This window comes from Vombatus ursinus, unplaced genomic scaffold, assembly GCF_900497805.2.
Source record: "Vombatus ursinus unplaced genomic scaffold, bare-nosed wombat genome assembly UNPS02014801.1, whole genome shotgun sequence".
In the NCBI taxonomy this organism is placed as follows: Eukaryota; Metazoa; Chordata; class Mammalia; order Diprotodontia; family Vombatidae; genus Vombatus; species Vombatus ursinus.
This window is the reverse complement of record NW_020954579.1, coordinates 18,358,686-18,371,499: the sequence shown is the minus strand read 5'-3', so window position 1 is coordinate 18,371,499 and position 12,814 is coordinate 18,358,686. Positions and strand designations below refer to the sequence as shown.

The 12,814-nt window shown below is 42.2% G+C and overlaps 1 protein-coding gene across 3 annotated transcripts in view; it reads right to left on the bottom strand.

The window, feature by feature from the left end:
• SLC39A11 (solute carrier family 39 member 11) overlaps positions 1 to 12,814 on the bottom strand; it is a 496,966-nt gene that overhangs the window by 467,927 nt on the left and 16,225 nt on the right. The window contains exons 1-2 of one of the 3 annotated variants that reach the window (XM_027873287.1): positions 11,614 to 11,702; positions 4,184 to 4,302 (exon numbers count right to left, since the gene is read on the bottom strand). In XM_027873287.1, coding sequence (XP_027729088.1) covers positions 4,184 to 4,291 — 108 coding nt within the window. In that variant the 5' untranslated portion in view covers positions 4,292 to 4,302; positions 11,614 to 11,702. Of the gene's footprint in view, positions 1 to 4,183; positions 4,303 to 11,458; positions 11,538 to 11,613; positions 11,703 to 12,814 lie in introns of those variants that run through there. The other 2 variants (XM_027873288.1, XM_027873289.1) reach the window with 2 other exon arrangements.

The following is a 12,814-nucleotide window of genomic DNA, read 5'->3' as shown; positions in this document are numbered from 1 at the left end:
AAAGAAAATCACATGTGCCAAAAGATAGAGAAGGTTCTCGCAGGACCACACAAATAAAAACTGGCCCAAACTTGACTTTTTTTGAACCTACCCCAAAGCCCAGAATAAGCCTTCTTATGGGTTCTAAAAACAAAAGGAAAGCTTCTCTCCCTACTGCTTCGGGGTGTTGACTCACCAAGAAAACAGCAAAAAAAGGATTCCATCCTTTAACTTGAAAAATGATACTACTAAACCCCCCATTTAATACCATTCTGTTTAACAAACATTTCTTAAAGACCTGTTATTTGCAAAGCATCGTGCTGGCCATTCTATTGGGGCTCAATAATAACTATGCAATAACGCCAACAGCTCACTTTTACATATGCATTAAGGTTTGCAAAGTAATTTATATAAATGATCTTATTTGACCCTCACAACAACAGGGTGAGAAGTGTTATTTTCATCCTCTTTTTACAAATGAAGTTCAGTGTCACAAAGTTTAAGTGACTTGCTCAAGATCAAAGAGTTAATGTACTGTGACTCTTCTGTTCTAAGCCTCAAGAAGTCTTATCCATGAGATCGATATCTGCTTTACCAGTCTCCAATCTTCCTAACACAAAGAGAGAAGCTGGAGAAAAACTGGAACCCTGGGCTTACTGACTCCAAATATAGCACTCTGTGTCCTAAGCAATCCTGACTCATGCTTCGGCGGGACTTGAGCTCAAAGCTGTTTTTTCCCCCGGTGGGGAGATCAATTTGCACCAATCCAAGCATACTCTCTTGCCAGGTTTCCCCAGTGACCAGCCTTTGGAAGAGAGTTGGCCTGGGTCAAGCACACAGTTTTGACTATAGCATAGAATTTCTCCCAATACAAAAACAACTGACCCATAGAGGGGAAGGACCTTTGACCTCATTAATAGTATGCCCTAATCAACTAGTTTAATCAACTATTATAATAGCATATATCATAAAGTCTGTAGGTGGAATCATCCCACTGTCCTCCATTCACAGCCTGACAAGAACACTACCTCTTCAAAAGGATGAGCTGCATCACAGGACTTCAGACCAAGGCAGCAGCTCTCCTTTTCAGGCCCACTGGCCCAGCTTACTGCCCTGGTGGTTCCGTCTTTCTTTATCTCTGGGCCAGCTTTGAGTGAGTATGGTTGAAAAAGCAAGAGCTTCAGTGGCAGGTGAAGGAAACACTTGTGCAGTGGGAAACTCAAAATGCTATTACTTTAAAGAATGACACATAATTAAAGACATGCTGATTGCTCACAGTTGGGCCATCAATATAATAAAAAAAGTTACTACCTAAATTAATTCACAGTTAAAGCTATACCAACTATCAATGGGGGTACTTTATAGAGCTTAAAAAAAAATAATATCAAATTTCATTCAGAGGAACAAAACAGCTAGAATAACAAGGGAAATTTTTTTTAAGGTAGGAATTACAGGGAAATGGTACATCCAGACCTCAAATTATATTATAAAGCAGTAATCATCTAGACCCCCAGAAAACACAACTATCTTGTAGTGCTTTTAAAAAATAGGAAAATAGGTCAGTAGAATAATCTAGATGAACAAGAATCAGAAACAATCAAACTCAGTAACCTGGTACTCAATAAAGCCAAGAATATAAACAACTTGGGGAAGTAAACCCCATTCGGCAAGAGCAACTGGGGAAACAAGAAAGCAAATTGGCAAAAAAAAATTAAATATATATATAACTATATATACATACATATATACACATTTAAACAACATCTTAAACAACATACCACAATAAGCTCTAAAGGAATATACAACCTGCTTATAAAAGGTCATACCAAAGAAATAATTACAAGAGAATGACATTGGATACCTTTTACAACTGTAACTAGAAGAGAATTCTTAACCAAACAAAGGACAGAGGTCATTAAAAATAAAAAAATAAATAAACACACACACATAATATATATGGAGAGAGAGGAGAAGATAGATAGATAGACAGACAGATAATTTTGAACCTAAAAAGCTTGTACACTATAACAAAATCAATGCAACTAGGTTAATAAGATGGGAAACAGTCAATTGGGAAAAAATATTTCTATCAAACACCTATAAGGGTCTGATATCCAAGATATGTAGGGAATGAACACAAATATATGATTGACGCCATTTTCTAATCAGTAAGTAGTTAATAAATATGTACAAACAGTTTTCAGAAGAATTACAAACTATCGACAATCATATGAAAAATGTTTCAAAAAATAATGATATGAAAAAGGCAAATCAAAAAAACTCTGAGGTTTCATGTCACAGTAAACTGACAAAAATGAGAAAAGATGGAAATCATCGATGTTGGTAAAACTGTAGGAAGACAAACACACTAATATAGTGTTGGTGTTGCTATGAATTGGTCCAATCATTCTGGAAAGCAGAATTAGGCATTTAAAAAAAGACTACCTTGTCCATTCTCTTTAACCTAGAGATCTCACAGCTAGGCATGTACCCTGAAGAGGGGCAAAGACAGAAAGAAAGGTCCTATGTATACTAAAATATTCACAACAACACATTTATTTTGTGGTTAGCAAAGTAGGTGCCAATGAACTGGAAAATGGCTAAACAAATTGTTGCTACATTAACAAAATGGAATATTGCCAGGTTGTAAGAAATGAAAAAGATGAAGAATTCAGAAGAGCATGGGAAGACATGAACTGGTACAGAATGAAGCAACCAGAACCAGGAAACCAACAATGACTACAATAAAAAGAAGGAACCAAAGTGAGGTTATCAAAATGCATCTTTCTTTCTTCACTGCAGTAGTGGGGGATTATGGGCATAGAATGTTGCATGTACCATCAAGTCTAGTTGACATGTTGGTTGGTTTTGCTGAACTTTTATTTTCATTCTTTCCTCTTTTAAATTTATTTTTAATTTTTTCAGTTAACAAAAATCTATTTTCTCTCCCTCCCATCTTCATCAGCATTTGGAAAAATGAAAAGAAAAAGAAAATCCTCATAGTAAATAAGCACTGCTAAGCAAAACACAATTTTTAATCTTTGTTATGATGGGTAGCTAGATGAGAGAGGGAAAGATATATTTGGAAATAAATGTAATATAACAACAAATGCCATAAAGAATTTTTTTTTAATATCTGAGACAGGGTCAGAACCCAACCCTATGAAAATAAGTAGTGCAGGTATCATTATCCAGATTTGTAAGGATGGTAAACTGAAGTGCACAAAGGTTAGATCCCATTTTAACATAATGTATTGTTCCTATGCATGTTTACTTGTGAGTTAATGTACTGTTACTCTTCTGTTCTAAGCCTCAAGAAGTCGTATCCATGAGATCAACATCTGCTTTACCAGTCTCCAATCTTCCTAACAGAAAGAGCACCTAGTTTGCCAACTTCCCAGGCATGTTTTAGTTTTCAGATCCCTCTCATAGTATGTTTAAATAAAACTTGAATCACACATTCATTTTCCTCTCTTTTGATTTCTAAGGCTGCTGTGCCAAACAATGAGACTGCGTGGCACCCATCACAATGGTAAGCTCTAGGAGCTTGCAGAATGAGAACATGAAGGGAGGTGGGGGAGAATTAGATCAGTTTTTCAAGTGTGTATGTGTCAATTCTTCCCAGGAGAGAAAGAAACATGGAGGACAGAAGAGTAGAAGACAGGGTGCTTTTCTCCAACCATGCAAACTTCTGCATGCTGGGAGGCGGAAAGAAATTGGAGAGAACCTAACAGAAACCAGGCAGCAGCAGCAGATTGAATGCACTGCCGTTCCCTCTCCCCCACACCTCCTGAACGGGGTCTCCATGGGCATTTGTGTTGGGTGGGAAGAGGGGGACAACGGCACTTTTATCGACATTATCTCATTTGGCCCTCACCACCACCCTGTGAGGTAAGTTTTTATAAAAGACAAAAGAGAAGTGAGTGAAGTTAAGCCACTTGCCCAGGGTTGCAAGCTAAGTGTGAGATTCAAACTCAGGCCTTCCGCATTCTAAGTCCAGTGGTGTACCCAGCATCATGCCGAGAGCCGTAGGATGGGCATGGGGAAAGCTGTCAGAAGGACCAGCCTGTGGATTTTTTTTTAAGAGAGCTGTAAAAACCACTTTGCTTTCAACAAAATCAGGAAAAAGCATGAGAATTTGGAGCTTAGTTATGTGGCATTCTCACAAGGAAGTATGAACTCACAGAATCACAAGGCCACTCACCTGTCCACGGGTGAAGATGAAAACCAGGGCTGCTCCAGCTGCTGTCAGACCCCAGGTGAAGAAGGTCCCCAGCAAGGCTTGGAACACAGGACTGTAGCCTTGGATCATACTGAAAGCCCCTGTGTGTGGTGGAGGAAGCCAAGATCAGACATTGAGATTACCGACTTCACAAACATGTACTGAGGGCTAACACAGCTTACAGGGCACGGGACCACCTCCCAAGAGAGACGGCAACATTTGGTTATCATAACACTCTCATTTAAGGCTGCCCCTTCGCTAGTTTATTTGGGCAGGCAGGTAAGATTTGGTTTTGATTTTGGTTTTGTCTTGTTTTGCTTTTACTTTTGTTTTTTTTTGGCTTAAGACTGGTTGCTCACAGTCCTAACCCCAATGCTGATCCAAAGCTTTAACCTGCTGTTTTTACAACCCTTCTTAGGCAGCCTGGTGGCACTCCCATGCTGGGGACTCACCGTATTGGTGCCAGACTTAATGTGAATATGTAGTTGGCTTCAATCCTACTGTAACTCAGAGCTCCAGAACTCAAGACATCCACAAGCCTTGTCCTCCCCCAGGACAGGAATGACAAGTGTGTCTCCATGCCCCGCTAGGGTTTGTTTTTTAAATAAAAACTTTAATTGCGTCTCCTGCCTATTCTTTTTTTGGGAGGGGGGCAATAATTGGGAGTTAAGTGACTTGCCCAGGGTCACACAGCTAGTATCTGATGCAGATTTTGAATTCAGGTCCTCCTGACTCCAGGGCTGGTGCTCTATCCACTGCACCACCTAGCTGTCCCTCTCCTGCCTATTCTAACAGACCACAGCTGCTGGAATCAAGCAACAATCAGTCAACAAGTATTTGTTAAGCATCAATGACAGGGAGAATCCTTTCACCTCCGTTCCCTAGGAGACCCGAAGTTACTGAAATCTGGCACAAACATGTAAAAGAAGACTGGGAGGTTCCAATGGGAAAGTTAGTCAAACCAGGCAATGACACTTCAGTTGATCTAACTCCCATTTAGTTCAACAGTGCTGCAGATGAACAAGCACAGAGAGCATAAAAAGTTATTTATTAAGCACTTACAATGTACCTGACACTGTGTTAAGTGCTGGGGATAAAAGAAAGGCAAAGACGGTCCCTACTCTGAAGGAAATCACATTTTCATTGGGAGAAACAATATACAAACTATGTACAAACAAGCTAAATACACTGTCAATGGGAGGCAATGTCCAAGGAAGGAAGGAACCAGTATTTATTAAATATCTACTAGACATTATGCTAAGCACTTTACAAATAATCTCATTGTATCCTACCAAATGGGAGTTAGGTGCTATTACCCCCACTTTACAGTTGAGGAAACTGAGGCAGGCGGAGCTTACTTGATTTGCCCAGAGTCACAAAGCTAGTAAATTTCCGAGACTGAGATTGAACTCAGGTCTTCTCACCTCTAGGCCCCGTGCCACCAGCTGCCTGAAGTAGGAGGTCTCTTGCATAAGAAAGAAAATATTATTCGTTTATCTCTGCTCAGACGACCTTCTCCAATGTTTACCTGTTCTAAAATCTTAGTTTAGAAATGACTGGTGGCCAAGCTCACATAGCATCTTTGCCCTAACTTTGGAAAATTACAGAGCTGAGAAACATGCTTATTTAAAAGCCATGCTCTCTACTATACAAACATCTGGTTCTGCACCTCATCACTCAGCTCACAGGCCTCTTTCAGTTCACATTATGTGTCTTTCCAAAGTCCACACAACTAGAGGCAACACCACAAGGCTGGACAAGAACTTGGGTGCCTTGTTCCTCCAAATCAGCTACCACAGATTCTGCCACTATGCACAGACAAAAAAAGAAAGGAGATTGGGAAAAAAAAAACAAACATTTACATAGCACCTACTATGTGCCTGGCACTGTGCTAAGCACTTTACAAACATTATCTCTGTCAAACAGAGGTTAAGTGACTTGCCCATGGACACATAGCTAATTAAGTATCTGAGGATGGATTTGAACTTAGGTCTGCCACAAGAGGGAAACTGAAAACCAAGAGTGTGAATGTGAGCCCTCTAGCAAAGCAACTCAGGAACTTGGCAAGACTTAGCCCCAGGAGACTGCCCTGCTTCCGGGTGGTCTCCTGCTCAAAGCCTGAGGCTAGCCCTTGGTGAAAGAAACCAGAGCAGAAGAATCAGACCAAGTCTACATGTTCAAAATTAACTCCAAGATGGGAATAATGATCAGATCAAACAAGAAAAAAACAAAGGCATTCTTTACCCAAGTCATCTAGATAATTCATGTAAAAGTGGGGTCTTTTTTTGACCCTTTGAATCACTGTGATGGTGGTCCATTTGTTTCTGCCTCTGTCCAATCAATCATTAATCCATCCTTCTCAATAAACATTTAAGTGCATACTATGTGCTAGGAACAGTACTAAGTGCTAAGGATACAAAGACATGACAGTACCTGCCCTCAAGGTGGTCACAATCAAGTATTTATTACAAGAATTTATTAAATGCCTATTAGATTGTGAGTTCCTTGAGGACAGGGGTTAAATTTTGGAGGGGGGAGAATGGTACTTTTCTTTGTATCCCCAGTACTTAGCACAGAAAAAATGCTTGCTCAAATCCAGCCTCTGGCACTTACTAGCTGTGTAGCCTTAGGCAAGTTACTTACCCCCTAGTGTCAATAAAAAGAGGATGGAGGGAGCAGCTAGGTGGCACAGCGAAGGGAGCACCAGTCCTAGAGTCAGGAGTACCTGAGTTCAAAACCACCCTCAGAAACTTACTTCGTGATCCTGAGCGAGTCACTTAACCCCATCATCTCTTAAAAAAAAAAATGCTTCCTTACTTGACTTGACCTGTCTACCATGTATCAGGCATTGCAGATACAAATACAAAGAAATAACCCTTACTCACAAAGTTATATTCTAACGGGGGATATAATAAGTATACATAGAAGTATGTGAAGAACATACAAAGAGAGTAAATACAAAGTAGTTAAATACAAGAGAGTGTGGGAGAGAGGACACTGGCAATAAGGGAGAGAGGGTCAGGAGAGGCTCACAAAGGAGGTGATGCCCGAGCTTTGTCTTAAAGGAAGAGAAGGATTCCATGAGGTGGACATGATGCAAGTGAATAACCACTGAAGAAGTGGTCAGACAGGTAGAAAAACCAGGGTGGTCAATAACACACAACAGATAGCTCAAGAAGGATGAAGACCATCATATTTGGCAATTAAGGGATTGCTGGTAATTTTGGAGAGAGCAGTTTCAGCTGAGTGATGAGTTCAAAAGCCAAAGCACAAGGGGTTGAGAAGTGAGAGGAGACAACGTGGAGGCAATAAGTGTAGACAGCTTTTTTCTAGTTTGGCCAAAAAAAGGAGTAGAGATATTGGATGAGGGCTAAAGATAGCCAGCTAGATAGAGTGGCAGGCCTGGAGTCAGGAAGACCTGAATTCAAATCAGCCTCAGACACTTACTAGCTGTGGGACCCTGAGCAAGTCACTGAACCCTGTTTACCTCAGTTTCCTCATCTGTAAAATGAACTGGAGAAGGAAATGGCAAACCACTCCAGTACCTTCGCCAAGAAAACCTCAAATGGGGTCACAAGGAATCAGACACGACTGAACAATAACAATAAAAAACAGTGGAAGGTAGAGTCTAAAGATTTATTTTAAAAGGGAAGGTTTAGATATGTTTGAGAACAGTTTGGAAGGGACCAACAGATAGGCAGAAGTTGGAAGTGGGGATGATTGAACTTGCAATTTGCTGAAGAAGATGGGAGGAGAGGGTTTCAAGGGCATAGGTAGAAAGAATGGACTTGGCAAGTATGAGGGCCACCTCACGAAATGATGTCAAGGGATTCTGAGATAAAGAGGAGGAAAGGGGGCACTCACAATGAATGGTTTCAATTTTCTCAGTAAACTAAGACACAAGGTTCTCAGCTAAGAATGGAGGGGAGGGCATGGGAAAAGAGAAGAGAAGAAGTTTGGATGTAGTGATTAAAAAGGTTCTAGAGACATAATTTCTGGGTAATTTAATCATTTTATTAATAATGCCAGCATTTTAACAAAAAGATGGTCATTTGACCATCCCTCTCTTAGACCCCTAAGACCCTTAGACTCCATCTCCAAAGACCCTAATGGCAGTTGGTTCACAGTTATATACCCTTTGAAGAGCAGGTGTTCAATCAACTCTGATAAGTTAACAATTAATGAGAAAATGAATATTATAATGAGAGGCTGAGAGTGACTTCATGTCACCCTTGGACTGAGAGACTAAATCTATTCCCACACCACCCCCAGCCTTAGGCAATTTAGACAAAAGGATCTATATCCACCCAAGCTTGACTGAATGGAATTCACCTAAGACTAAAGATTCCCAGTAAAGTTGGATGTGGTCAGATAGAGGAGAAAGTTAACTCAACCTTCGGAGACTGAGGTCTTGAAATGAGAGGGAAAAGGGGGAAATCCGAATCTCCCTAAATTATTGGATACTAATAATCATTTCTCTCATGGAAAAGCTTCTCTGAAGGGGGAGATATGACATCAATTAGAGGAGGAATAATAGGCCTACCTTACAGTAAAAGGAGCCTAACTGAAGTAGGATAGCATGACTTTATAATGTACCAGTTAAAACAGTTATGTGACTTTCTCTAGCTCTCTTAAGCAATCCATATGTAAGACAGAAGGAGTATGGTAAGTCGTCTAATGCCGAGGTTGAGTGAGGGCAAGCATCGACAGAACAAGGCAGGGGAAGGGATTCCAGAGTAGAAGACAATGCAGAATTGGACTAGCTAACTAAAGGGTTGAGATTAGAAAGGAAGGGAAGTGAAATCAGAGCAGAGATAATGGTCTGAGAAAGTCCTCTGGAGTAGAGGGACTGGAAGTTGGGATGAGAACAAAGAATAGGATTAGGAGGGGTCAAGCATAGGCAGAAACGGAATGACCTCTGCCTATGGTCAGAGAAGGGACAAAGATTTTGATTAAGGAAGTAGAACAAGTGGCTGATGGTGAGATCCAATGTGTGGCTGAGGTGGAATGAAGAGGTGGGTAATAAGATTTAAGAGGAATGAGGAATTGGGAGGTGAGGGAGTCTAAGGGATCCTCAGTATTGATAATGAAGTCCACTAGTATAAAGGCAGGAGTTGGGAAGAAAAGGAAAACACTGAGCTAGATACGGAGCTCTTTGAGAAAGGAGAGAGAATGGTCTGCAGACTGTAAGCAACAGCCACCATGATCTGACTGTATGAAAAACTGTAAGTGAAAGGAAAGGGGTAGGTAAGAGATAAAGTAAAAGGGAGTCAGGAAGTAGCAGTGAAGACAAGGAGTGTCCTTGCTTCCCCCTCCAAGACTAGTGTGTCTGGGCTATGAGTGATGGTACAACCAGTGCTGAAGAGGATGCATAAGAACCAGGGCAGAGGGGAAGGAGCAGCTTTCAATGAAGGCTAGTAGATGGCAGGAATGTGAGAGAAAGAGGTCCAGATTGAAGGGAAATTTATTCACTGTGAAATAAAAATTCCAGGGGGCACAATGGAAGGGGTAGGCAAGATGGGAGTAGAACCTAGATGGAATAGGGTTGAAGAGGATGGGGAAAATGAAGGCTAGGGATGGTTTGTTCCATGTGTCAGGGACTTGAGTAATATAGGGAGAGAAACAGGTGGTGGGAGATTATTAGCTATAGGAGTACTAGTGGGTGGCAGATGAGTAATAAAACTCACAGTCAAAAGGGTGTTGTTGCCTTGCAAGGGCCAGGGAAAAGGATCCCTACTTAGTCGTTCCTGCCTGCTCCTTCTCTGCTGTGGCTGGGGGAGAGGCTGATGGTGCAGCTGCCTCTCTCCCCCAGAGTGCTGGACAAGGCTTTAGTAAATCCGAAGCACTTACTTGGCAAACTATGCCTGTTTCCTCTGCTCACTATCCATGATAGACAATGATTAGCAGAATGATTCCATATTTTTTATACCTTTTCAAAGTTATACAAATAAAGTAATCTAAATATTTACATCGCATACAAGCCAAGGCCAAATGTATTTGGTGGAGTGGTGTATAGAGATGGTTATATGAGGGAGTGCCTGTCATCTAGGGCCACTGAAATCACCACCATCACCATTCTTCTGAAGCTCTCCCATCATTGTTGTATTGGACAGACAAGTTGGGTAGCTATCACCTACCTCAGCCCCCTAAGGATGAAAATGAGAAAGACATCCCCAAAAAGCTACAGTCTCCTGGAGCTTGGCACTTTTGCCCTTTCAATATTTTAATAATGCCTTGTTTCCCACCTGCCACTCACACCCAGTTTTATTTTTTTCCCTCTGGGGTGCCTTTTCTCCTGAAGTATTTCAAACAGAGGGACACAATACCAGTATCCCCAGAACTGAGAGGTTGGAAATAGGCTCCTCCTTCACTGAGAGACTGACATGGATAAAACAGAATCCTTAAAAAGTAAATAAATAAATAAGACAGAGAGTGGGTGTCTTTAGTAACACTGAGGAACATGGCGTGTAATGCCACATCACATCAAAAGTGTCTTATGCAACCAAGCTCAGACTTACTCATGAGCTGATTATTAATATCATAAACCTTTATTAATTAGCTGGAGAGAGGATTTTCTCCACCCGCTTAAACTCTGTGAAAAGCCAAAAACAACCTCCCACTTCCAGCAAACACCCAGACACACTGTACTACACTGGCACATGAGGTGTTCTCTGCTATATGCAAGGTTTCTTTCTTTTTCACTTGTTGGGACACTTCAAAAGTGTTCATGAAGTTACTGGGGGAAAGGGGAAGAGAGAATAGAAATGTGTGTCCTGTGATCTGCTCTCTGTGTGAGGATCAAAGGAGATTATATATGGAAAGTGCTTTGCCAATCTCAATGGACTACGAAAATGTTACCTATTTATTATTGTCGTTATTATTTCATCATCATCATTATCATCATCATCATTATCTCCCTATAAATGCCTTCTGCTCTTTAGCCCTTGGAGCAACAACACACTCCCTATTGCAAACAAGGAAAATCGGGTAAGATGATTTGGATTTGAGCGAATGCATGGAAGAAAAATCCCCCTAAAACCAAGGGGGAGACTGAGGGCACCTGGAGGGTGTGAGAGGAAGACCACGGAGTGCAAAGAGGCCCCCAGCCCCGGCTCCCAGGGTCACAAGGGTCACAGCCTCGGCGGGGCAATGAATGGAGGGCGTCCTGGCAAAGCTGTCGCCGGCACGCGGGGGGTTAGCCTGGGAGGGGGAGGCACAGGCAGGGGCTGCCCCTGTCCCCCCTCCTCTAACACACACCTGTCAGTCTCAGGCTGCCCTCCAGCCGCCGCTCTCCACAATGACAGCCCTTCCAGGCTCTCGGGAGCCCCAGACACTTCTCCTCTTCTCCCCAGGCCTTGCCTTGGGCCCCGGTGAGCAAAAACGGGGTTAGAACGAGAGAAAAGACAACTTACTAAGGTGCCCCTCTCAAGCCCCCAGTCCACTTCCATAAGGCACCCCAGCTGCAGCAGCAGCAGCAGCAGCAGCAGCCCGGCTCGGCCACGGCTCCCGCGGTCACTTCCGCCTGGGCTGCCTGTACACGTGTCTCCCCAAGCCTCCTGGCCCCACCCTGGCCCGCTCCTACTGGCGAATCCAGCCCGGGAGTTGATTCTTCGGTTCACATCCTCGGGTCGTGAAAACCAAGTGGGGCGGGCAGAACTGAAAGGCCCGTGCGCCTGAGCAGAGAGGGGCCGCAGGCAGCAGCGACAGAGACCCCTCGGAAGGCGTGGTCTTCTAGCACCGTGGCCATGGCCAATAATGGAAAAGCGAAATCGTCCCCACCCCGTTCGGGTCCTTCTAACAAATGGTCCTACCACTAGGCATGTGCCCCAGGGACAGAAAAGTCCCGCATCTACCCAAATAATCCAGGCACTTTTTACAGTGGCAAAAGACTGGAACAAACTGGGTGCCCATGACTGGAGAAGAGCTGAATGGTATTGTAATGGAACAGGAGACATTCAAAGATAGGAGGATATATATGAACTGTTACAGAGTGAAAAAAGCAAAATGGGCAAAACTATACGCAAAGTTAAAGGGTCTGAGTTCCAATTCTGCTTCCTGTGTTCTGGGAAGCATGTCCCTCTGGACCTCAGCTCTTTATCTGCAAAATGAGGAGGACCGGATGGCCTGGAAATCTATGATCCTATTATCCCAACAATAAAAAAAAAAAAAAAAAAAAAAAAAACTGATGAACTCAAATTATTGCAATGACTAATCTTGATCCTGGAGTGTATATAATGAAACATAATTTCTGTAAGTGGAGGAAGGACTGTGGGTTCAGAATATTGCACAGGCTGTCGCAAGAGGCACTTTTGTCAATTTTGCTTAACTTTTTCTGTTATAAAGGAAGTTTCAGTGGAGGTGGAATGGGGTGGGGAAAATGATGGTGATATAAAAACCAAAAGGTACCAATAGGCCTTTAAAAATTTTTTTAATTAAAAAAAAAACAAATTAGTGGAATTTCCTCAGAGGACATTGAGATGTGCAAAGGCCTATGAAGTAACTTGCATTGGGAGACATAACTGATCTTACACAGAGAATGAAAGGAAGAAGGAAAAAGAAAGAGAAAGAAAGGAGGGAGGAAAAGAGAGAGGGAAGGAAGTAAGAAAAGTTACA